This window comes from Mustela putorius, unplaced genomic scaffold (assembly GCF_011764305.1).
Source record: "Mustela putorius furo isolate JIRA1106 unplaced genomic scaffold, ASM1176430v1.1 tig00000095_pilon_pilon_pilon, whole genome shotgun sequence".
Taxonomy (NCBI): domain Eukaryota; kingdom Metazoa; phylum Chordata; class Mammalia; order Carnivora; family Mustelidae; genus Mustela; species Mustela putorius.
The window spans coordinates 14,585,969-14,612,433 of NW_025421280.1; the positions used below are offsets into that span (position 1 = coordinate 14,585,969).

At 43.0% G+C, this 26,465-nt stretch overlaps 1 protein-coding gene across 12 annotated transcripts in view; it reads right to left on the bottom strand.

Annotated features, from left to right (window-relative positions):
• PXK (PX domain containing serine/threonine kinase like) overlaps positions 1-26,465 on the bottom strand; it is an 81,578-nt gene that overhangs the window by 32,651 nt on the left and 22,462 nt on the right. For all 12 annotated transcript variants that reach the window (XM_045078386.1, XM_004738261.2, XM_045078377.1 and 9 more), the window contains exons 2-7: positions 21,419-21,469; positions 19,117-19,164; positions 9,111-9,297; positions 1,906-1,983; positions 1,289-1,362; positions 555-629 (exon numbers count right to left, since the gene is read on the bottom strand). In XM_045078386.1, the coding sequence (XP_044934321.1) occupies positions 555-629; positions 1,289-1,362; positions 1,906-1,983; positions 9,111-9,297; positions 19,117-19,164; positions 21,419-21,469 (513 nt within the window). The remainder of the gene's footprint in view (positions 1-554; positions 630-1,288; positions 1,363-1,905; positions 1,984-9,110; positions 9,298-19,116; positions 19,165-21,418; positions 21,470-26,465) is intronic.

Consider the following 26,465-nt stretch of genomic DNA (forward strand, 5'->3'; position numbering starts at 1 on the left):
CATGGGTTGTGCCAATGTCATGAATGCCATTTATATGGCCTCTGGGGGTGCCTGGGTGGCTCAGTCAGTGAGGTGTCTGCCTTTGGCTCAGGTGTTGATCCCAGGTCCTGGGATTGAGCCCCACGTGGGGCTCCCTGCTTAGTGGGGAGGCTGCTGTTCCCTCATCTTCTGGCTGCCGCTCCCCCTATTTGTGCGCTCTCTCTCAGTCAAATAAATAAATAAAATCTTAAAAAAAAAAAAAAATTGGTCTCTGAGCTACAGGAGCAGCCCTGAGCAATTTTAGCGTGGACTGAAATCCACTATACCTCTCCACACTGTTGAGCCTACAGAGCATTTCCAGCTCTTCTGTCCACTGCCACCTACAAGAAAACACTCTGAATCTGTCAGCAGCACCTAGAAAAACAGAAGGCCTTGGGGTGCCTGGCTGGCTGAGTCAGTAGAGCATGTGACTCTTGATGCTGGGCTTGTGCATTTGGGCCTTACACTGGCTGTAGAGATTATTTAAAAATAAAAGACTAAAAAAAAAGAGAAAGAATAGAAGGGCTCGTACTCACCGAACAGGAAGGCAGAAGTTTGATTAGACACTGAAAATCTTTATCTGACAGAAACTTGTCGGGACCAAGATCAGCCTGGAAACATGGGGGAAAATATCAGGGTGTTGCCTTAAGTTACCAAAAGAAAAATTCCTTGTAAAACTTTCCCTTTATTTCATTTGTCCAAATATGACTGTAAACCAAAGGTGCAACCCACACAAAGTCGGGTGATGGGCATTAAGGAGGGCACTTGTTATCATGACCACTGGGTGTTATGTATAAGTGATTTGTCACTGAATGCCAATATTGCACCATATGTTAACTGCCTAAAATTAAAAAAAAAAAAAAAAACCAAAAGCAAAAAGATTTTTTAAAAAACCAAAAAACTATGCTTTTATCAAATTCCATTAGCCAAACCACTAGAGCTCCCGAAGCAAGAGAGAACATAAAGCAATGTGTATTTTTTCTTTAAAACAAACTGTAAAATTCCCAATCCTAAAGAGGTTCCAGAACTATTTTAAGCTGTTCTGTTTCTTTCCAGATGTTTACTAATTAATCAAATACAATCACATGGATATAACCAAGTGAATAAGCAAAGTGACTCAAAATTACTCTCCTTTGATGTAGGACTGAAGAGGCCTTTACAACATCACTCAGAAGAACAGTGCAATTTCTTAATTATCCTTTTTCAGTATCTGCTTTTATAAACCCATCTCAAGTACATGAAAGGAGACCAAAGCAAAAAACCAGCTCACCCAGCTTAATACTAGCCGTTCCTTTGGCTGATTTTTAATCTTCATCAAGAAATATTTCTTCCTTATCCTCCAACCTGCATAAAAGCAGAGATGCAGTCATAGCAAATAATTTTTACACCAACAGAAAAAAGTTTCACCAACTAAGTAATTTTAAAAAAATCAAGGCTGGCAATCTTACCCGCTGCAATACTGGCACCAGTAAAACCACCACTTGGTAATGTTGACATGGGAAAGATGGTATTTAAGAAAAACAAAACAAAACCCCAAAGCAAAAAAAAAAAAAAAAACAGAAAACACCAAAACAACTGCAAACGAAGAAACTATTCATGGGCACAGGAAAATGGGCACTTCACTTAAGATGTAGTAAGAAAGAGAGATGAAGAATGACGGACGGCTCTGAAAATACACATTACTACCCCCCAAGTCTCCAGGTGGCACATTACCCAAGATTCATTAAGTATACAAGTTACGGACTGCGTCTTCAAGCAGTAGGAAGGCAAAAAGAAAAAGAAATCACCTGCGTGGAAGAGCTTTCTTGGGCTACAGATAGGAAAGCGTGACAAAGAGTCCAGTTCTGTGATCTGTTTGAACAGACCAGGCACGTGCCAGTTTCTCACCTATGTCTTTCAACGGTTCTACCACCTCCCACTTTGGTTCTGATCGGAAGAACATGGAAACTTGCTGTAAGGCAATCTCTGCAAAGACATTTTAGAAACTCATCAGTCCAACCTATCAGCAAAGTAACACATGCTTAAGATGTTATTCTTGCAAATGAAATCTTGATAAGTCTAGGACCTTCTTAAAAAGCTTAGTTACAAGAAGAAAAAAAAAACAAAAGAAGCCAGAGAATGTAGGATTCTAGATTGGATCCTGGAACAGAAAAAGGGCAGTAGTGGAAAAACAAGTGAAATTTGAATAAAATCTGTAGTTAATAGTAACACACCAAAGTTGACTTCTTAGTTTTGATAAATATGCCATGGTTACTTACAATGTTAACATTAGGGGAAATTTGGTTAGCGATGGTATAGGGAACCTATTTGTACTATCATTGCTGTTTTTCTGTAAATCTAAAATAATTCCAAAGTAAAAGGTTTATTAAGAAGAGTAATTACTGGGGGGCGCCTGGGTGGCTCAGTGGGTTAAGGCCTCTGCCTTCAGCTCAGGTCATGATCCCAGCATCCTGGGATCGAGCCCCACATCGGGCTCTCTGCTCAGCAGGGAGCCTGCTTCCTCCTCTCTCTCTGCCTGCCTCTCTGCCTGCTTGTGATCTCTGTCAAATAAATAAATAAAATCTTTAAAAAAAAAAAGAAGAGTAATTACTGGGGCGCCTGAGTGGCTCAGTGGGTTAAGCCTCTGCCTCCAGCTCAGGTCATGATCTCAGGGTCCTGGGATCGAGCCCCATGTAGGGCTCTCTGCTCAGCAGGGAGCCTGCTTCTTCTCTCTCTGCCTGTCTCTCTGCCTACTTGTGATCTTTGTCTGTCAAATAAATAAAATAAAATCTTAAAAAAAAAAAAGGAAGAGTAATTACTAATGATGTGAAAAAAATAGATGTGTATTTTTTTTAAACTGAAAGATTTAAAATGTGTAAATAAATTAGGTGGCCTGAGCCAAGAATTCAATATATGCGTCAGGCTACAGCCCAAGCACAAAACTCAAAATGTGTTCTGAGGTCAGCTCAGAACAGTATTTATGCTGCTCTAACTGATATTTATCCTGTCTTCATTCCTCATGGAATTAAAGCTTTCACCAACAAAGAAGCGATTAGCCTTAAATATATATTGGAAATAAAAGCCAGTGTTTTAGAAAAACATCTATGTACAGCAACAACACAGTTCTATTGTGGGACGTTACCATAGCCCTGTTTACTGGAAAAAAATCCATCCCCCTTTTTGTGTTCATTTATCATGAGAACGTTTCCCCTTTTTAAGAAGACAATGAGAAGAGGAAGTTCTTTAAAGTTCACTGCATTAAGAAATTATCAGAATAACTGTGCTTTTACATTTCCTGCAAAAAGAGACATCTGTAATTTGCTATTTTCCCTCAACACAATGGAAAAAGGAAGCCACTCTAGATCCCTTAGAGCAAATAGCAATACTGCAAATTCATTGTGGGATTTCACCTCCGCCTAGCATCGGCGGTATTCCAGGCCGACCGGTGAGGAATGGGAGATTTGGCAGAAATGCTCTCCCTATGTCAGACTGACCTTGTCTGGAATTACCATGGCTAGTGCTTGGCAGGCAATGTGATTTTGATATATTTTACAGTACATTATGAGTTAAGACATTGAGGGAAGAAAATAATCTACTAACTAGTGGTTTACTGACTTACACGTAAATTGTGGATGCTGTCCACGCAGAAGAAAACCTGGGATGACCAGATACAAAACTGACTCTATTTACATTTGTTCTAACTACCCCAAAGGGACAAAACACTTGGAGGGATCAGGTGTCACAGAAGCATATAAAATGTTCCTAATCAATGCTGGAAACTCTGTTGAGTTAATGTTAACATAAGGTTGATATAAAATATTTTTAGCTTTTCCAAAACAACTTGAACAAAAATAAGCATTAAAAATCTTGAACATAAACAGCTTAAAAAGGCATCATTTTCAGTTAAGATCATATCAACTTTGGGAAGGATCATGAAAAATAATTTTCTAAATACAGTACAGTGTCATTCTAAGAGAGAGTAAAGGACAGTTGGTTCATAACTCAAAGTGACTCGTAATTCCCTACCAAATCATTATTTGACAACATTTATCGTATTCTACTAGGTACCATACATTGTTCTAGGAATGTGGAGATGGCTGTCAACAAACGGAACATGCTAGATTTGTTACTGATAAGCTGAACACTGGGAAATAGCTTTTTTTTTTACCTTGGGGAATCGGGAAATTGTAGAAAGGACATTTTCTTTCCCATGAACTATGATTTATTGTCAAGTAAATCCCATGATGAGCATATTTCCAACATGAATCTCCTCCTTCCCAAGCTTCAGGCCACAGATTTCAATCCTAAGCATTTCCTCCTCTGCTTAGAAGCATTTACCACATCCACCTCTTTACAAGATCAAGGCCAAATTTCTAAACCTAGTGCTACCCCAGATCTGGCTTTACCTTGACTTTCTGTCTTTACCCCTCCACACAAGTGGTGCAATGCCTAGATTTACCTGCCTTGACTCCTGAAGATAGGCCCAACTCCACCCCTCCACATTTTCTGTTCCTGTCTACCTATCCCACAAGGCTCAGCCCAAAGCTGCCACTCCTCGAGCCAGCTCTCTCCCAGCCCTCCATCCTCTACACTCCCAGAGCTCTGTGTGCCCTTCTCCCATGGGATTCACCCAAGGTCTGTCCTGTGTTAGGGCTACTCTCTTCCACTAGACTGTGAACTCTGGCTGTGAAGGCTACGTCTTTTCTTTCTTTTTTTTTTTCTTAAAGATTTTATTTATTTATTTGACAGAGAGAGATCACAAGTAGGCAGAGAGGCAGGCAGAGAGAGAGGAGGAAGCAGGCTCCCCGCTGAGCAGAGCCCGATGCAGGACTCGATCCCAGGACCCTGAGATCATGACCTGAGCCGAAAGCAGCAGCTTAACCCACTGAGCCACCCAGGCACCCTGTGAAGGCTACGTCTTAATCTGGGTAAAATCCCACAGAACCATGGAAATATTCTGTCCTCTCCTGGAGCACTGGCCCTTGCCTCTTGGCGTGACTAACTTCTACATATCCTTAAATCTCCATGTAGGCATCAACTCTTCTGGAAGCCTTCTGCCACCTTCAAATCCCCTACTCCCACCCTCAAGTTGCTGGGTCATGTCTACTCAGCCATAGCTTTCACCTGTCAATCCCCCTGCAGAACAGTGGGGGTAGGGGGCTACGCTTTCCTTAATGCTCTATCTGCAGCACCTGACACAGAGCAGGCACTCAATAAATACTAGACGCAGCAAGAACTAAAGGTTCAGTACATGTTCAATGGATGTGGACACTCTCTTCCACTAGAACATGAAATCCATGAAAAGAAAGTCATCTGCCCTCTATTTCCTTAATACTGACAGACACATGGGGGAAAACTGCATGCTCAGGAAAATGCTGAGAAACAACATTTCCAGACAGGAAATGCAGAGTGAGGCCTTCAGGCCCACCCTGTGCTTCCCGAAGAGCTCTGACTTGTCAGCTCTCAACATACCAGCTGCCCCCACTGTGTGCAGCCTCTGAGATCCCAGGTCCCAGCCCCATCACCGTGACAAGAGAATAGACCCCGGGGTGCCTGGGTGGCTCAGTGGGTTGAGCCACTGCCTTCAGCTCAGGTCATGATCTCAGGGTCCTGGGATCGAGTCCCGTATCGGGCTCTCTGCTCAGCGGGGAGCCCGCTTCCCTCTCTCTCTCTGCCTGCCTCTCTGTCTACTTGTGATCTCTCTCTCTGTAAAATAAATAAATAAAATCTTTAAAAAAAAAAAGAGAGAACAGACAGACCCCAGCCCTGCAACTGGTCTTCAACTCTCCGATCTGCTCCAGCAGGTGGCGCCATAGAGGCTCACACAGTTGACTTGGGCCTGGGCCTACCACCTCTCCAGAGCGCCCTGCCCTGATTCTGAATATAATCCCCATTCCCATCCCATCCCTCCCTCCCTCCTTGGATCCTTGAGCCCACTACTACCTGACCAACTCACAGGGTTCCTGGGGTTTCAGGACTAGAAGACAGCCTGTACACTCCCTGTCCACCCCCGCTCCCTCTCCTCTTGTTTTCTAGGCCGGGACCAGAGGTTCACAGAGGAAAAATGCTGCTGATGACAAAGCTGGGGCCCAGGAGCCAAACCTCCTCATTTCTGGTCCAAGTGACTTCTGTATGGACATTAAAATCCCCTTTTCTGAGGGGTCTGAGGTCTGAAGTGGGAAGATGGGCTATATAGTGCGCCGACGCTTTTAAATGATAGAAGTACCCCGTCAATAAGATGAATAAGTGAGGTGTGTGGGGGTGGGGAACGTGTGCACGTGTGTTTTCCAATATGAAGCCCTCATGACTAGGAGACACCTGCTCTCCCTGTAACAAAAGCTGGCCCTCCATCAGACTTGGTAATGGGCACCTCCTAACTCCCCCACAGAGCGCCAGGGACCTCTATTTCCTTGGTCATCTGGAGAATACCAGGAAAAGAAAGAAAAGATCAGAAATCCCAGGCTGGAGCCCCAGGGAGAGAGGAGGCAGCTGCTGATGCCCTGAAGCTCCTAGTTACCCACCCCTGGGGACGGGGCTGGCGTCACAGTCCCCCTCCAACCAGGCATCTTCAACCTCAGAGCAAGAGGCAGGAAAAGCGGCCTTGGTGACTTCGGTCACATGAGCACAGATCTCAGATTGTGCTGAAGTGGAGTAGGTAGTGACCACGGACCACTAGGAAAGAGGTGGCGACCTTATCCATATGAAGGGGGCAGAGGCCTTGCCCAGAGAGGAGCCACAGGGTGGCGGTACGCAGAATGCCCTTGGGAACCAGAGGCCAAACTTTGAGTTGCGGGAAGCTGGACAAGTCCGCCTGGTATTTCAGGGATTTGGCTCAGTCAAGCTGGTGCAGAGGAGGCTGCCTGGGCTTCCCTTTCCTGAGGCTGCTAGTGAGTCAGCCTAGAGGCAAGGCAAGTTCTGATGTTTCATTCAAAGGGGGCAATCTCTGAATTATATATCAGCATCTCTCTGAAAACAGCATCCATCCCCTATTGTTTCATTACGGGGCTGAGTCCTCTAAATAGCAGCAGCTTCTTGAGCATTTGGATCCCAGTGGGAGCTCCTGGCAGCCTTCTTGGATCTCTGCCCACATCTGCTTTGGACTCTTGACTGTCTGCCATGCCAGGAGCGGAAGCAGGGGAACAGAAAAGATCAAGTATAACAGCAGCCTGTGAGGGGGTACAGCAGGAAATACAGGGATCAGATCATCTTCCAGGGGCAAAGCAGCATTTTAATTGGAAAACACTCAGACATTGTATACTTGCACAGTCCAATGCATGTGCAACCCTAGCAAGGTAAGGCCTTTCCTCTCAGGTGACCTCCTGCCTATGGAATGAAAGGGTTAGTTTGGGTATGCCTGTTCCCAAATCTCCCCTAGCTCTGACCCCACGTAACTTAGTGTTCACCAAGCATGTCTTCCTTGCACCCGCACCCCCACCAGCCAGGGCTGTACCCGGCACAGACGGGGAAGGTCTCCAGATCGGGCCGCATCAGCCTGTGCGCACTGTACCTTGAGGGAACACATGGCAGACACTCTCGGGAAATACAGGGACAGACCAACGGACGGGGCTAGGTTAGGGCTGATCTGATAGCAGCGGTCCCGACAGCTCGCCATCAGACACTGTGGGGAACAACGGAGGTGAAGCATGGTGACTGCAGGCCACGAGAGATGCTACTCTGGAAGGAGTTAACGCTCTCCTGGGGGCCCCTGGCCTGTGATATCTTTTCTCCTAGGTGAACCAAGAAACAACCGGGGGCAAGAATGACAGCCTTGTAGTAACGTAATGCTCCATTTTGTCACTTAGAGTAAATGTGAGTTTGAACGAAACTTTCCTTCACTTGGTTGCATTCTAGAAGGCATTTTTCTTACCTCTGCAGGTACTTCCATTAGAAGACAGGAGGTACATTCTATAGCAAGGCTTCTCACCCTTTAGTGTGCACTCAAATCACGTGGGGACTTTGATAAACTCAGATCCTGACCCGTAGGTTTGGGATAGGGCCTGAATTCAGCATTTTTGACAAGCTCCCAGTGATGCCGATGCTGTGGGTCAGAGGACCACACTGGGATGTGAGAAACAAGGTCCAGGGCTATGGTTTTCAAACTCTGGCCCCGTACTGCAATCTCTCGGGGAGCTTTCCAAACTACATGCCCCCCTGCCAATCCGCCATAATTTTCATTTAATTGGCATGAGTACCTGGGCATCAGAATTTTCTAAAGCTCTCTTGCCCTCTCTTGAGAGAGGACAAGCAGTCCCCTATTTCCCTCTCTCTGAAACAGGTATAAAAGCGCCTTCCTTTAATTACTTCATAAGTAGTGTTTCGAGGACCTGAAATGTAACGTGTACACAACCTATTCTCTCAGCAAGGAAATCAGCTTATTAAAAATACCCAGAGTTCCACTAAGACTTTAAGCATGGCTCAGCTTTAACAAATCAGTCGAATTCTAGTCACTGGTTCAGTTCTATGATGGTTTCCATTGGTCTCTTCAAGGCCACCCCAGGGAACACTGAATGTTTAATCACTCGTTCTGCTAACAAGAGGCTTAGGTCATTGACGCTAGCTTTGTGTGTAACTGGCACCCTTTCCACCTCAGTCCCCTGACTGATCCAGGGAAAGTCGGGAAGAAACTAGCTCCTCCTCAGGCTTTGCCTTGGGGGCAAAAGGGAAGACACAGAAAGGACCCTTTGGAACCACTTGGTATAAAGAAATACCCAGAAAAACCATACTGTATGTTGTAAATACAGAAACAAACCCAAATAAAAATCAAATTGAGAGTATGGTACAGATTATGGTGGATTATTTACTTTCTTTTCTGTCAGGGAAGATAAGAAAGACAAGACTAAGTATAGGACTCAATAACTTCTCTTTCATATTCTTCTGTGCAGACATCATAAACATTTTAGAAGTAATTATCTTCTTCTTACACTCTTACAGTAAATTACTTCTTACCCTCTTACAGTAAATTACAATTGGGTAAAGTATTAATAAGCAGATAATGCCCTATAACAAATATATACACAGCCCCATTTGGAAATAACTTCTCCCACATGTTGTCACCAGCAAAGAACAGTGTCTCTACAGTTATGCAACCATACCTCAGAGATCGCCTTGCTTACCAGTGTAGTTTGCAGAGTAGTTGTTTGGGTCTAAAAACTTCTTAACCAGCTCGCAATTAGACAAGATATGATTTGTGGTGATAACGTTGAGATAGTTCTGCAGACCTTTCTGCCTCTCAGCTATGAATTCACGGTCCATGTTACCAATCAATTTTTTGGGAGGAAGAGGTAGACTGAGGCCTGCAATCTTTAATTAGAAGAGAAAAAGTATTATGCTCCTGTCATCCCCACAGAAGATATAATATCAGAATCCTGAACCACTACACATCATTGAGATGCATACTGATTTCAGTGCTATGATAAAAATGTGAAAAAACTACCACTCAGAATTCATAAAATGCTATATAAAGCATAGCAACTTTAAAATGTCATTTTTTAAAAAGATTTTATTTATTTATTTGACAAAAACACAGTGAGAGAAGGAACATAAGCAGAGGGAGAAGCAGGCTTCCTACTGAGCAGGGAGGGAGCCCAGCACGGGGTTCAATCCCAGGACCCTGGGATCATGACCTAAGCCGAAGGCAGAGGCTTAGCCCACTAAGCAACCCAGGGGCCCCCAAATTTAATTTTTTAAAAGTTTTTCTATCAAACTTATATATGAACATAATTTCAAAGAGTCTTTTTATTATTAGCATCCCTGCGACACTCCCCCCACAACCACCTCTGCCAACAGGTGACCAAGCCATTATCCATTCCCCAGAGACAGCCACATTGAATTCTCTCAGCCCATCTTTTTGGCACAGGGTTCATTATGAATTGATTTTCACTGTTAGGTATTAATCTATTAATTTCCCATTCTGGATTAAGTTCTCTTTCACAATCCTCTTCTCACCCCACATGCAATCTATTCCTAATCCCTCCAGTATAGTTATAATTTTATTTAGTGCAATATTCCTATTTACATTAGGTGATCTGTATCACAGAGCCAGAAAGCCATGCTTACAATTCCTTTTTATCAACTGGTCTTTTTTGTTTGTTTTAGTTTTCTGTTCAACTCTAAACTCTCCATCTAAGAATTTTCTCAACATATTCAGACACAAAGATGCATCAGTTTCATCTTCTTGAGGACTGCCTGCTCCAAGCAGGACTGGTGGTCCCTCCCCCCACGGGCTGGCATCCTGGCAAATTACTCTAGGGATGCTCTTGCCTGTCTCCTGCTGAACCCCCCCTTCTAGATCCATACATTCCTTTTTTGTAGAAGAATCCCTGATTTTTAGTGAGGATACCCTCTGCCAGCTTCCTAAAAAGAGAGCCAGGGAGATCCTTTTTTTTTTTTTTTTTTTTTTTGAAAAGTTGCATGTGTGAAAGTCTTCACTTTACCCTCACACTTGAATAATAGAGAATCTTGATGTAGAATTCTAAGTTGGAAATATTTTTCCTCCCGAGTCTTTAAGAACGACTTTATTGTCTTCTAGCTTCTGGTGCTATTAGCAGTAGATTTTTGCTTCCATTTTTGTTCCGTGCCCTCACTACACCCCCTATAAGCTTCTAGGGTCTTCTCCTTGACCCCAGTTTGTGAATTCCATGGGCCTCTCTGCAGATATATTTTCACCCTCTGCGTTGTGTACTGAGCCCTTTCTATCTGGAAACAAACATCCTTCTGTTCTTTGGTATTTTCTGGTATTAGGTCATTATTTCTTCCCGTCTGTACCCTTTGCTTTCTTTTCCTGGAACTCTTATTCCAGTGTTCGGTCTTCTGGACTGGTCCTCTATTCTCACCTTTTCTCTCCTATTTTCCACCTTTATTAGACAATATTTTTTTCCTACTGAAAAAATCTTCAGGAATAGTACCTTTATCATTCAGCTCTTCTAAAGAGGTTTCATTTCTTTCTTTTTTTTTTTTTTAATATTTCACTTATTTATTTGACAGATAGAGATAGATCACAAGCAGGCAGAGAGAAAGGTGGAAGCAGGCTCCCAGCTGAGCAGAAAGCCCCATGCGGGCCTCAATCCCTGGACCCTGAGATCATGACCTGAGCTGAAGGCAGAAGCTTAACCCATTGAGCCACCCAGGCACCCCAGAGGTTTCACTTCTATTATCTTTTTTTTAAATTTCTGATTAGTCTTTCTTTTCTTTAATAGCATCCTGAATGTAATGCAATTTCTTATCTCTCTGAGATCATAAAATATAATTCTTTTGAAGAGCCTGAGATGTTCCTCTTAATGCATATATTCTGCTTCCTGAAGGTTCTTTTCTTTTTTTCCTGTTTGTTTTCACTGTTATGTTTTATGTTAAAAAAGTGTTCCTGAGGGGTGCCTGTGTGGCTCAGTAGGTTAAAGCCTCTGCCTTCGGGTCAGGTCATGATCCCAGGGTCCAGGGATTGAGGCCCGCATGGGGCTTTCTGCTCAGCTGGGAGCCTGCCTCCCCCTCTGTCTGCCTCTCTGCCTCCTTATGATCTCTATCAAATAAGTAAATAAAATTAAAAAAAAAAATTTTTTTTAAGTGTTCCTAAGAGCTGGGGTGGCTCAGTCGGTTACACATCAGCCTTTGGCTCAGGTCATGATCCCAGAGTTCTGGCACTGAGCCCCACATCAGACTCTCTGCTCAGCAGGAAACCTGCTTCTCCCTCTGCCCCTCCCCCTGCTCATACTCTTTCTCTGTATCAAAAATAAATAAATTTAAAAATCTTTTAAAAAATAAAAAAATAAGTAAGTGTTCCTTAGGGGGCAGCTGAGTGGCTCAGTTTATTAAGTGCCTGCCTTTGGCTCAGGTCATGATCTCAAGGTCCTGGGTTCAAGTCCCACATCAGGCTCCATGCTCAGCAGGGAACCTGCTTCGCCCTCCGCCTGTTGCTCCCCCTGCTTGTGTGCACTCACGCGCTCTCTCTGACAAACAAAATCTTTTTTTAAAAAAAGTATCAGATTGGTAGATTGGTATCTTAATTTAATGAGCAAAATCACTTTCAAAGAGCAGTTGTACTCTATACTTATGCTTATATTAGAATAGCCCAAGTGAGACATGCATATTGATTGATGGGAAGGTCTCTAGAGAAGGGCATCTTTAATTCAGGAAAAGATGTAATCTAAACCACCCATGAGGGCAAACCTAACTTAGCTATTCCACTCTATATCTGTCAAACAGTGAAGACCTTGAACTCAACATTGGACAAGACGAAAAGGTTGGCTGACAATTCTAAATTGCCTATTTCTCCAACATAATTATGAAAATGTGTCAGAGCATACTTAAAATGAATTTTCTATCATGGCATAATTCACTGCCAGATAAGACATGTATTTCAAGTCATTTTCCTCATTCATACAATTAGGCTTTACCAAATAGCAGTTTCTTTATTAACTAAATAAAAAGCATACTTAAGAAGAAAGCACATCACTCAGCTAGTACATATCCAAGTGAATCACTTTATTATTATTTTGTTGTTGTTCCAGAGCATTGCGTAATATAGAGTAATCAAGGGTACTACTAAAAACACAACTGATATTTCTTTTAAAAGTTCTTTTACTGGGGTGACTGGGTGGCTCAGTTAAACATCTGCCTTGGGCTTGGGTCATGATCCCAGGGTCCTGGGATCAAGACCTGCTCACCAGGCTCCCTGCTCAGCTGGGAGTCAGCTCCCTACCCTACAATCCCTCCCCCCACCCACCTTGCATGCACTCTTGCTCTTTATAAATAAATTCTTTATTTTATTTTTTTAAGATTTACTTATTTATTTCAGAGAGAGAGAACACACAGAGGGAGAGGGAGAAGGGAGTGGGGCTGAGCAGGGAGCCTGACACAGGACTCTATCCCAGAACCTGGAATCATTACCTGAGCCCAACGCAGACGTTTAACCGTCAGCCTCCCAGGTACCACTAAATAAAATCTTAAAAAATCAAAACAAAACAAAAACTAAAAAATAAAAATTATTTTCTTAAGTTGCAGAATACAATCTCATTTGTGTGTGTGCATACATATATGTGTGTGTTTAAGCCCATGGACATGGTTATATATGCACGAAAAAAGATGTCTAAAAGGACTCACACTACCTCCTTGAGAACAGTTAACTCTGGGAGTGGGTTGGTCAATAAATTTTTCGATGGGCATCTGGGAGACTCAGTTGGTTAGGCATCTGCATTTGGCTCAAGCTGTGATTGCAGAGTCCTGGGATCAAGTCCCACATGAGGCTCCCTGCTCAGCGGGGAGCCTGCTTCTCCCTCTGCCTGCCTCTCCCTCTGCTTGTGCTCTCTCTCCCTCTCTCTGACAAATAGATCGATAAAATCTTTTAAAAATAAATAAATTTTCTATACTATGAAATGTTTACATTTCTCATTTACCATTTTTAATTAAAAAGGAAAGAAAAATTCATGCTTATCAAACTGACCATATACACAGCAAGGATTCTTAAAAATTACCATGAAAAAGCATAGTTGGTTAAGTATACAACTCTTGTGGGGTGGGGTGGCACACCTGGGTGTCTCAGTCAGTTAAGTAACTTCAGCTCAGGTCACGATCTCAGGGTCTGGGATCAAGCCCTGAGTCAGGCTCTCTGTTCAGCTGGGGGTCTGCTTGTCCCTCTTCCTCTTCCTCTGTCCCTTCCCCTTCCTTTGTGTGCTCTCTCATTCTCTCAAATAAATAAATAAATAAAGTCTTTTTTTTTTTTTTAAGATTTTATTTATTTATTTGACAGACAGAGATCACAAGTAGGCAGAGAGGCAGGCAGAGAGAGAGAGAGAGGAGAAAGCAGGCTCCCTGCTGAGCAGAGAGCCCGATGCGGGACTCGATCCCAGGACCCTGAGATCATGACCTGAGCTGAAGGCAGCGGCTTAACCCACTGAGCCACCCAGGCGCCCCATAAATAAATAAAGTCTTAAAAGTGTCCTGTGATTGAGCTCCGCATCAGACTCTGCTCAGGACAGCTCCTTGAGATTCTCTTTCCCTCTGCCTGTCCCTCCTCCCCATGCTCTGTCTCTCTCTCTCTCTCTTTCAAATAAATAAGTCTTAAATATATATATATGTATATATATACTTCACATATATATTTATATGCATGTGTGTATATTACATATGTATATGTATTTATATTATGTATTTTTATATATACATACATATATGTGTGTGTGTGTGTGTGTGTGTGTGTGTGTATACACGTGTACCAATATCAGCCCTTTTGCCTACACTACCCGCCTGACAGCACACCCAGATGAGATCCACATGACTCAGAATGGAGAGCTGAGGCACCTGAGTGGCTCAGTGGGTTAAAGCCTCTGCCTTCGGCTCGGGTCATGATCCCAGAGTCCTGGGATCAAGCCCTGAGTCAGGCTCTCTGCTCAGCAGGGAGCCTACCCCTCTCTCTCTCTGTCTGCCTCTCTGCCTACTTGTGATCTCTGTCAAATAAATAAACAAAATCTTTTTTTAAAAATTAACAGGATGGAGAGTCACATCTATAACATCAGACTCAAACCCCAACAGGGCTATTTCTCATTCATGGTGAGGATATGAAAATGAGTTCGATAAGGTATTTGTTTTGAACTTTGTGGCCTTCAAGCTTCCATCAATCTATACGTTCAAGCTTCATTTCACTTTAGGAAAATATATTGATCTGCCCAGACATCCCAGCAGCTCATCCCATCACCTGATCCAAATCATCAGATGAAACAAAGTATTCTTTGCCAACAGCTGCAATTATAGTATCTCTGCTATGTTTACTACGCTGGTCAGCTGGACAGACTGGAGGTTGTTTCCTACTCTGCCTGAAGATCTCACAATAAATATTTCTACAAGCATTACTAGTATGTAATATGTGTGTTACTTTAAAAGCTTGCCTTTTAAAAAAGACTAGCATTTGAGAGATACTTACTCTTTCAGCTTTCTCCCAGAATTTCTAAAATGTTTGCCAATTATAGAATATAAAGTCTACAAGTCCAATGACTCATTAGGAGGGAGGGAAAGAGAATATTAGTACAGAGAGCAATCAAGTCTCTAGGCAATGATTTCCTAGACACTTCCACACTGATGGCTTCAAACCATGACAGCTCACCATCCCATTTATTTATTTATTTAAAAGATTTTATTTATTTATTTGACAGAGATCACAAGCAGGCAGAGAGGTAGGCAGAGAGAGGGGGAAGCAGATTCCCGGCGGAGCAGAGAGCCTGATGCGGGGCCCGATCCCAGGACCCTGGGATCATGACCTGAGCTGAAGGCAGAGCCTTAACCTACTGAGCCATCCAGGCACCCCTCACCCTCCCATTTTTGAGAGCTTTCCTCTTTAACATGTCCTATGGATTCCCTTCTTGAGTTCCCTGTGTATGGGGAAGGGAATAAGAAAGTCAGTGGAGAAGTCCCCAAAGACACATCCATTTTACCTGCAGAGTGATAAGACGAAGGGGAATAATTGCCAAAGTGAGGTCTAGATCCCATAATCTGACCCGCTCATAGAGGCCTCTAAAGTACATGACAAACTATACTGTAGTTTCAAGAAAACTAGTTCTGTCTGGAGGAGGAACCTTCAAAGGATTAATCCTTCAAAGGATTTAATCTTCTTTTTTTTTTTAAGATTATTTATTTATTTCACACACACACACACACACACACACACACACACAGAGTTCACAAATAGGCAGAAGTAGGCAGAGAGGCAGGCAGAGAGAGAGGGAGAAGCAGCCTCCCTGTTGAGCAGGAGCCCGATGTGGGGCTTGATCCCAGGACACTGGGATCATGACCTGAGCTGAAGGCAGAGGCTTAACCCACTGAGCCACCCAGGTGCCCCAAGGATTTAATCTTTCATTTTCATGATCAGATCTCAGTGGTCTACAAATTGCCTTCAACCATATTCCAATGAGTATTCTAGGGAGTTCTAAGTTTTCAATGAACCCTTAATTTGTTCCAATATCCCCCCAGTGTACCACAGAGTCTCTCCTAGTTCAACAGTGGGCAATGAAATTCAAATCACAAAGCATCCATGCTACAACAGAGAAGTCACCTGGTTCAACCCCTTGTTTCAGATGGGGAAAGTGAGGATGGAGAGGGAAAATAAATGACCCAAGGTCTCCCCGCTGAAAGGGGCAGGGTCTGGGCTCCTTCCCAACATGAGCATTCCTAGCTCATTTCCCATCATTTCAGCTCCTGGTCCTCTCTTTTGTTTTGCTGTATGTGGTCTCCCTGGATGGTTACTCATTTCATGTTGCCTTTAAAATAAGTTAGTGATTCAGGGACGCCTGAGTGGTTCAGTCAGTTGGGCAACTGACTCTTGGTTTTGGCTCAGGTCATGACTTCAGGGTCGTGGGATCAGCAACCCCCCTGCCTGCCCTGGCAGGCTCCCCCCGCTCAGCAGGGAGTCTGCTTGTTCCCATCTCTCTGCCTCCCGCCCACTCACATGCACTCTCTCTCCCACTCTAAAGTAAATAAATAAATCTTTAAAATAAGGTGGTGATTCTTCTTTAAGACAAAATACACTCATTATATAAAGTTATGAAAACGCACCTACCTTAGCTTTGCTTATTTGGCTTATATCTGCTTGTTTATAGAGAACTTGGGAAGTACGAAACACTATAAAGAGCCAGGAAAAAACCATAAAACCCACAGTCCTGCCACCTGGAGATTACCATTGTTAACAGTTTGGCATATCTCCCTCCAATCTTTCTTTCTAAACATTTCATGTAATTCTATTATATTGCATGTATAATTTTACATTCTGCTTTTTTTTCCCCCACTTTGGCATCTCTCCTACTGGAGACAGACAACTCTGCGTATATGTATTATATTTCTCTTTCTTCAGCAGGAACTCATTTATCCATCAGAAAGGGTAATCAGACACTAAAAAGCATGGTCACAGTTTTATTCTGTGGTTTTTAGAGTCTTTTTGGTCTGTTTTATGGAGGTTGTTTTGAAATTATTTTCTTGCCAAAAAGCTGTATGTACTTTCTTCTGTTTGTTTACTTGGATCTAGAAAAACCTCCCACTGAAATGATGTCTGGCCATATCCTGCCCAGCATAAGCCAACATCAATACACGTGGATATTTGCATTTGAAATAAAATGCACAGTGAAAGTGCCTATTTTCAAAGGGAAAATTATACTGAAGCAAAAATAAAATTCTATTATATTAAAAAGGCCATAACTGAATCGCCATAGAGATCCAACCTTACATCCCCTAAGCAAAAACAAATAGGGAAAAAAACCCTCTCCCCCCCACCGACCCATTCTTGGGGGCTAGGCCTACAATTTCAATTTCAGAGCCCTTCCTCCCATGAGCCCTCCTCAGTCCCAGCTGAATGACACTGTATGAAGATCGGTGGGCAAAGGTTCTCTTGTGCATCAAGGTGAAAACACGTAGTAGGCTCAATGTTAACTCCCAAATGCCATTGTGGAAATGCTGCCTGGGAACGTCTAGAGAGACTTGTGGAGAAAATCCACTGCTGGAATGAACTACACATCGGTGCCTTATCCACATCATCAGAGACCCAGCTTTTGTCTAAGTGGAAAGAATATGCTATGAAAATCAATAAATGAGGGCGCCTGGGTGGCTCAGTGGGTTAAGCCGCTGCCTTCAGCTCAGGTCATGATCTCAGGGTCCTGGGATTGAGCCTCACATCGGGCTCTCTGCTCAGCATGGAGCCTGCTTCCCTCTCTCTCTCTCTCTCTCTGCCTGCCTCTCTATCTACTTGTGATCTCTCTCTCTGTCAAATAAATAAATAAATAATCTTTAAAAAGAAAAAAATCCATAAATGAAACCAATTAAACCCATCAATAAGGAGAATTTGATCTCTCCCAATATTTTTTTTTTTAAAGATTTTATTTATTTATTTGAGAGAGAGACAGTGAGCGAGAGAGCATGAGCGAGGAGAAGGTCAGAGGGAGAAGCAGACTCTCCATGCAGCTGGGAGTCCGATGTGGGACTCGATCCCGGGACTCCGGGATCATGACCTGAGCCGAAGGCAGTCGTCCAACCAATTGAGCCACCCAGGCGTCCCATGATCTCTCCCAATATTTTATCTGAAGATTTAAATTGGTCATACTATAATTAAAATTTAAAGAGACACAATTTGTCAAATGCACAACCATCTGTCAATTATATAAAGGTCTACAGACACTCAGGCCAATTCTATCAGAGACCAAGTTAGGCATTTCTGTTTTCAGCAGGGTTGTAAATAATGTTGTAGTTTGGACTCTACATATGCTGTTTTCCAAAGCCTGATCAATAACCATGGTGTTTTGAAGGAAAGGAAGCATGTGCTCACTCTCAGCCAGAAGTCCTCCTGACCTTCGTGGACAGGACCAGTGGTCACTCAGACTAGGTAATAAGTGATGACAAGCTCATCAATGAAGGGAGAGCAGTGCTTCACCTTTCGGCCGAACTGGTCATAAACCAAGCACACCTGCTCAGGGTTTACGTTATCAATCATCTGAGATATGACCCAGGCCCAGTGGTCTGCAATCACCCATGGCACTTGAAGACCAATCTGCTGAATGGGGATGTGGGTGCTACTGCCATAACTTACTATGGTGCTAACGCCCCTCTAAGACCCTTCCATCATGACCAGCAAGCACAGCTATTTCCAGAAAGATTCTGCAGCTCATCCCTCTTTCCATTGTGGCCACCAAGTTAGGAACATTTAAATCAAAGGGAGTTAGCAATAGGTATTTAAGAGGAAAAAAGTTACACTGAAAAAGGCTATCTCTAGCTCCTGCTGAGTATTGATCTGCAAGGCTGACTATGCAGTCTAGCTCAGCGGTGAGAGTCTGAGACAGTCCCAGCTCTAAGTGAATGACTCCAGCAACCCTGCCAGTCATTCCTTATCTGTGCAGAAGAGAGGACACACAGCATCCCATGACTGTGGTAAGGATATCATCTCGCACACAGGGACTCACTTGCCTGTGACTATTGTAAATCAGATGTTTATTTCCCAAAGTTTATTTTTAGAGCCACACATCATCTGTTTAAAGTATAAGTCTATATCTTCCACCAGAAAGATCTGCTAGTTTTTTGTTCTTGATACTGCCCTTTCCAACCAGTTTCTAGGACACCCCAAGCAATGACCATGTGTCATTAGTGTTTTCAAGTATTTACCTGCAAGCTGTTGTTCAGCAAATCAAAGTCGCTGTATCTCCTAACGATCTGTAAGACAAGAGAGCGGTGTTTTCATTCAGTAAAGACCACCTCTTTCATTTCCTTATTTAATATTTATTAGCATTCTAGGGCTGAGGCACTTGAACTAAAGGTAGTAGGGCTTACACCAGGTGCTTAAATTGCTTAACTGACAGGCCCAGAAAACAGACTTATCAGTGCCCAGAGCTAGCTAGGCCCATGGGAAACCGGTTAACACCAGTCAAACACACAAGATGCCAATAGGTAAAAGAGAATGATGATGTATTTGTTTTTAGGGTGAATAGCCCTTTAAATATCTTTCTCATTAACCAGGCACCTGGAAAGATGAATTAATGATTTATGCTCCCACCCAAAAAAGTTTTACTGAACATGAAATCAAAGTAAAGGGAAGTGAACAGTTTTGAGGCCCTTTCATCCTTGCCCTGGATAAAACTTCCCCCAGTTGAGAACCCACCGTTCTAGAGATAGGACTGTACCTGCAGGCAGAGAGGCCACACCTTTCCCAATTCCCTGTGTTTCCCCTCTTGGTAGACAGTCCACTTTCCACTGTCTACACATTCTTTCTTAGTTATGCTGATGGCACTGATTAGGCCAGAGTCAAATTCCACTAGCTCTTCAGGCTCTGGGCAAGGAAATTATTTTGCTTTTGAATGATTTGACTGCAACGCTTGTTGAGGACTCCAAAATAATAGTGAGCAGAATTACCTACCATCTTCTAGGACTCTGCCCTCGGAGAATCTCCCCCAGTAGGTCCACAATGGGGCCCAAGAGTCCACGTTTTGGGGAAGTATCCCCAGGATTCTAATGCCTTGTATCTGGAAAACTACCCCAAGGATTGATTTCCCTGGTAGGACAATGTTCTTGCCCTGCTTGTCAAATACAAGAGTTAAAATAGAAGGCCATCCCTCATAAGTGCAAAGGAGCGAAAGGTACACAGCAGTGAATCATGGCAAATACACAGATTTCAACCCTATTCTGTCGCTGATTTGTGTGTGACCATTGCCTAGTTAGTAACCCTTGAATGTAAAACAAGGAGCTCCAATCATGCATATGTATTTTTAAAGGGTTGAGTGAATTAATGTGCCTGAATCAGTGCCTGACAACAAATGTTCAAGAGATGTTAAATAGTGTAACTATTCACGCAGAAAGCAGTTTGAGGGTGCTAGGTGGCTCAGCTAGTTAAGCCACTGCCTTCAGCTCAGGTCATGATCCTGGAGTCCCAGGATCAAGTCCTGCATCAGGATCCCAGCTCTGCAGGGAGTGTCCTTCTCCCTCTGGCCTTCTCCCCCCTCGTGCTCTCTCTCACTCTCTCTCTCCCTCAAATAAACAAAAAATAATAATTTTTAAAAAACCAGTTTGAGGGGCGCCTGGGTGGCTCAGTGGGTTAAAGCCTCTGCCTTTGCCTCAGGTCATGATCCCAGGGTCCTGGTATCAAGCCCCACATCGGGCTCTCTGCTCGGTGGAGAGCCTGCTTCCCCCTTTCTCTCTCTGCCTGCCTCTCTGCCTACTTGTGATCTCTCTCTGTCAAATAAATAAATAAAATCTTTAAAAAAAAAAAAAAACCAGTTTGAAAATTCAGGCAAAGAGAAGACCAAGTGTGGACCACTGTGGTCCAAGACTGCTCAGGGTGAGAGCTAAGATTCAGGCCTGAAGGACAAGGTACATACGCTGCTTTGTAAGGCGGGGGGGGGTTATAATTACAAAAGCAAGAAAAAATGGCCCCTAGAGAGAAGTCACCCACCCTCTGCAAGTCAACCGACACAGGAAGGACTTCTGGATCTAAGTAGGCAGTTTTTACTCTCTTTCCACTACGGAAGAGCACAGACCCTCGGGCTATAGGGCAAGTCCATGGGGAGTCCATGAAATGCACAGGCTCTGAGCTGTACAATGTCCAGGGTCCCCTCTAGGCTTTCCATCCGAGGGACCTCACTCTAACGGGCCCCACCTATACATGGCTGCAGGGGAGAAGTATGAATTACTAAGAACAAAACAAGTCATCTACCTACTATCTATCTTACTCTGGGTCAAACTAGACAACAAATTCCTAGATACTCTCTGTGGTAACATCATATACCAATTAAACCAAACAAATGGGAACAGAAAACCCTTTGGATATAAATCTTAAAGCTGGAAGGTTTATATCTAAAAGAAGCAGGATTCATATTTATGCATGTTTTGGTTTTCCCACAGTTTTGGATAACCTGAGTCAGATTTTTATTTAAACAGTTAAACATTTTTCTAGGGACAAAAAAAAAATGCCTACCTGCCAACTGTTTTCTGCTGAAATTCCTCTTTGCACCCGAATGATATACTCCTAAAAAAAGAGAGGAGAAAGAAAGAGGCTGTTATAAGACACCCAAATCAGAGAATCAAAATTAATTGAAAATATCAGATAAAGTAGACTTCAGAGCAAAGAAAAGTACTAGAGATAGAGGATATTGCATCAAGATAAAACAGTAATCAACCAGCAAGACACAGCAATCTGAAATGTATATATACCAAACACCAGAGATGTAAAATACGGGAGGCAAAAACTGACGGAACTGAAAGAAGAAATGGGCAAATTCATGGTTATGGATGGAGACTTCCACACCCTTCTTTCAGTAATTAATAGAACTATTAGACAGGAAGGACACAGAAGAACTCAACAATACATCAACCAACATTTTTTTTAAAGATTATTTATTTATTTATTTGACAGAGAGTGAGATCATAAGTAGGCAGAGAGGCAGAGAGAGAGGAGGAAGCAGGCTCCCTGCTGAGCAGACAGCCTGATGTGGGGCTTGATCCCAGGACCCTGGGATCATGACCTGAGCCAAAGGCAGAGGCTTTAACCCACTGAGCCACCCAGGCGCCCCTCAACCAACATTTTTAATGAGGATTTGTGGACACTCCAGCCAGAACACTCCAGTAGAATACACATTCCTTTCAAGAGGACATACAGATGGCAATAAGCACAGAAAAAGATGTTCAACATTACTAGTCATCTGGAAAACACATACAAAGACCGCAATGAAATATTATTACACACCTGCCACAATGACTAAAACAAACAAAAAATAATACCAAATGCTGGCTAAGTCACACAGAAACTGGATCACACATATACTGCCAGTGGGCATGTAAAACGGACCCTCACTCTGGAATATGGTTTAGCAGTTTCTTTTTTTTTTTTTTTTTAAGATTTTATTTATTTATTTGACAGACAGAGATCACAAGTAGGCAGAGAGAGAGAGGAGGAAGCAGGCTCCCTACTGAGCAGAGAGCCCGATGTGGGGCTCGATCCTAGGACCCTGGGATCATGACCTGAGCCGAAGGCAGAGGCTTTAACCCACTAAGCCACCGAGGCGCCCCGGTTTAGCAGTTTCTTAAAAGATTAAACATGCAACTATTATGTGACCCAGCAATTGTACTCCTGGGCATTACCCTAGAGAAATGAGCATTTATGATCACACAAAACTTGTACAGGAATGTTCTGTTCCAGTGTTGGTAGCAGCTTCATTAGTAACAGCCCAAAATTAGAAACCAACCAGATGTCCATCAACAGGTGAGGGGTTAAACTCTGCTGCATCCGTATCACACAGCAATACTCAGTTACAAAGAAGAATAAACTACTGGTTCACGTAACAACTTGGATGAATCTCCAGGGTTATGCTGGGTGAAAAAGTTGGTCCCAAAAGATTATAAACTGTATGACTCCATTTATTTAACATTCATGAAATGACAACATGATAGATACGGAGAACAAATTAGTGTTGTAGGAGTTAAGGCTGGATTGGTAGGGTGTGGGGGGTAGGGATGCAGGTGTGGCTATAGAAAGCCAAAGTGAGGGGCTATGCTTTCAATGTTTGTGTCCCTCCCCCCCCAAATTCATGCTGAATACGAACCCCAAAGATAATGGTATTAGGAGGCAGGACCTGTGAGAAGTTCTTAGGTCATGGAAGTGAAACCCTCATGAATGTGTTTAGTGCCAAGTAAAGGAGGCTCCAGAAGGATCCCTTGCCCCTTCTACCAAGAGGATACTTTGAGAAAGTACCAGTGATGAATGAGGAAGAGGACTCTCCCCAGAAGGCAACCACGCTGGCTCCCTGATCTCGGACTTTCAACATCTGGAACTGTGAAAAATAAGTTTCTGTAGTGCATCAGCCATCCACACCTGCCTGAGGGATGCTTGGATTGATGGGAATGTTCTGGATCTAGACTGTATCAAAGTCAATGTGCTGACTGTGATACTGAACCACAGTTTCACAAGACAGTACCACTGAAACAAACTGGATGATGGACATATGGGATCTCTCTGTGTTATTTCTTACAACGGCATGTAAATCTGTAATTACCTAAAATAAAAAGTTTAAACTTAGGTATTCAAACAAGGAGTGGTAGCAATCGGAAGACTAAGATCCACGATTTTGGGTGTTCAGAGTTTGCATTCTATATGCATCCCCAGCTAGAGAAGGCCCGGATTAGGGAAGCAAGTGAAAGGGTAGAATAGAGAGGCAGTGATGGCATTTTCCAAAGAAACCAAATCCAGTGACCAAACCCCCTACCTGCTTGATCATTAACATCTCTCTGCTCCTGAGGAGGAGAGAGAGGAGAGGGTATTAAAAATACATATTTTGGGGGCGCCTGGGTGGCTCAGAGGGTTAAGCCTCTGCCTTCGGCTCCGGTCATGATCCCAGGGTCCTGGGATCGAGTCCCGCATCGGGCTCTCTGCTCAGCAGCGAGTCTGCTTCCTCCTCTCTCTCTCTCTCTGCCTGCCTCTCTGCCTGCTTGTGATCTCTGTCTGTCAAATAAATAAATAAAATCTTTATAAAAAAAAAAAACATATTCTTGGGACGTCTGGGTTGCTCAGTGGTTAAGCGGCTGCCTTAGGCTCAGGTCATGATCCCAGGGTCCTGGGACCCAGTCCCCAGTCAGGCTATCTGCTCAGCTCAGCAGGGGGTTTGCTTCTCCCTCAGCCTGCAGCTTCCCCTGCTTATGCTCTCTCTCTCCCCCTGACAAATAAAATCTTAAAAAAAAAAAAAACACACATTCTCAGGCTTTGCACCAGAAATGCTGAATTAGAATCTCTGAGATAGAACCCTAGAATTACATGTGTTAACAGCCTCCCTTTTTTTTTTTAAGATTTTAAAGGCAGACGCTTAACAACTGAGCCACCCAGGCGCCCCTCCCCGCATAATTCTTACGAAGACAGTAAGCAGGAAACACAGATCTAGTCTAGCCTTCTGTCTATATACAGGAGGATTCATGATGAAGGTATAGATTAAATCATTTAAGAATGTTGACATTCTTTCCTCAAAGGCTCAGAATTGTTTTAATCTCCTTGGATGGTATGATTTAGGCATTACGGACAATCACTACTCAACAAATGCTTATCAACAAGGTATTCAACAAATCTTTTCTACTGAATTCTCATTTAAATAGGTGATTTAGAAAACAAAGCCAAATAAGCACTGTTAACCTGGTGACTGAATTTTAAAATAGATGTTATTGCGCTATCTTTCATTTCCACTCCGTGTATTTAAGAAAAGTGTATAAAGTTCTCAAAGCAGGAATTCCCACCTTCTCAGGAATATGTTAAGGATGGCAATTCAACAATATCCACTCAATTATGAATGAATCAGTTGTGTACCTGGCAGCCATGCTGAGTTGGGTTCATATGGGGGTATAAAATAAAATAAAATAAAATAAAATAATAAATAATAAATTTATATAAATATAAATATAAAAATATATGTGCATATATATATATATATATTTTAAGATTTTATCTATCTATTGGACAGAGAGACAGCAAGTGAGGGAACGCAGGGAAAGTGGGAGAGGGAGAAGCAGGATTCCCACTGAGCAAGAAGCCCAATATAGGGCTCAATCCCAGGACCCCAGGAACATGACCTGAGCAGAAGGCAGAAGGCAGATGCTTAATGACTGAGCCACCCAGGCATCCCATAAAATAAATATTTTAAGACTAATTCGTGGGACGCCTGGGTGGCTCAGTGGGTTAAGCCACTGCCTTCGGCTCAGGTCATGATCTCGGGGTCCTGGGATCGAGTCCCACATCGGGCTCTCTGCTCAGCGGGGAGCCTGCTTCCCTCTCTCTCTCTCTGCCTACTTGTGATCTTTCTCTGTCAAATAAATAAAATCTTTAAAAAAAAAAAAAAAAGGGGCGCCTGGGTGGCTCAGTGGGTTAAGCCGCTGCCTTCGGCTCAGGTCATGATCCCAGGGACCTGGGATCGAGCCCCACATCAGGCTCTCTGCTCAGCAGGGAGCCTGCTTCCTCCTCTCTCTCTGCCTGCCTCTCTGCCTGTTTGTGATCTCTCTCTGTCAAATAAATAAATAAAATCTTTAAAAAAAAAAAAAAAAAAAAAAGACTGATTCGTGTAGTGTGGCAAATCTCTTAAGCAATATGCTAATGCAATTATTTCTAAATCCATACAGATAAAATGCTGAAAACTTCTGACATTCTTAAATTTGGGGGATCAATCCTTTATGGTGAAAATTTTCTTTTTTCCAGGCAAATTTTCTGGGCTTTTACATTCTCAGAGTCAAGCTGAAATTAGCATATATCATGGAGTACTTCCAAACAACCACACATTGAAAAGACAAGCTCTTCTGATGTCTAAAATTGAGGGAAAATGTTGATTCTCAAAAACCACTTTTAGCATCTATTATTTCACTATGATTTATCAGAGGAATAATATTAATTTAATTCATTTTTTTAAAAGATTTTATTTACTTATTTGCTAGAGAAACAGCAAGAGAGGAACACAAGCAGGGAGATTGATTGGGAGAGGGAGAAGCAGGCTTCCTGCTGAGCAGGGAGCCCAACGTGGGGCTGGATCCCAGGACCCTGGGATGATAACCTGAGCCAAAGGCAGACACTTAACGACTGAGCTGCCTGGCGCCCCTCGAATAATACTAATTTTAAAAATTCCAGTTCAGTGTTGGGCACTTTGTAGGTACTGAGTAAAAACACAGTTGTCGCGCTTTACATATGTTGAGTTTAAAGTTCAGACCTGTGCTTTACAAAGACATTGCTGCCAACTGTAAATATCCACTAATGCACCCATAACGTTCCAATCCCTGTACTTTATTCATGCTGGGGTGTAAGTCTGAACAGAAAGGTACAGTCTGATTCCATTCCTTCCTTCGTAGACACACAATTTAGATTAAAACAAAACAAAAACAAAAACTTGTCTATAAACACAGGACTCTTGATCTCAAAGCCGTGAGTTTGAGACCCAGATTGAGAGCAGAGTTTACTTAATAAAATTTAGAACTTCCTGAACACACATTTGTGCCAGAGTCGG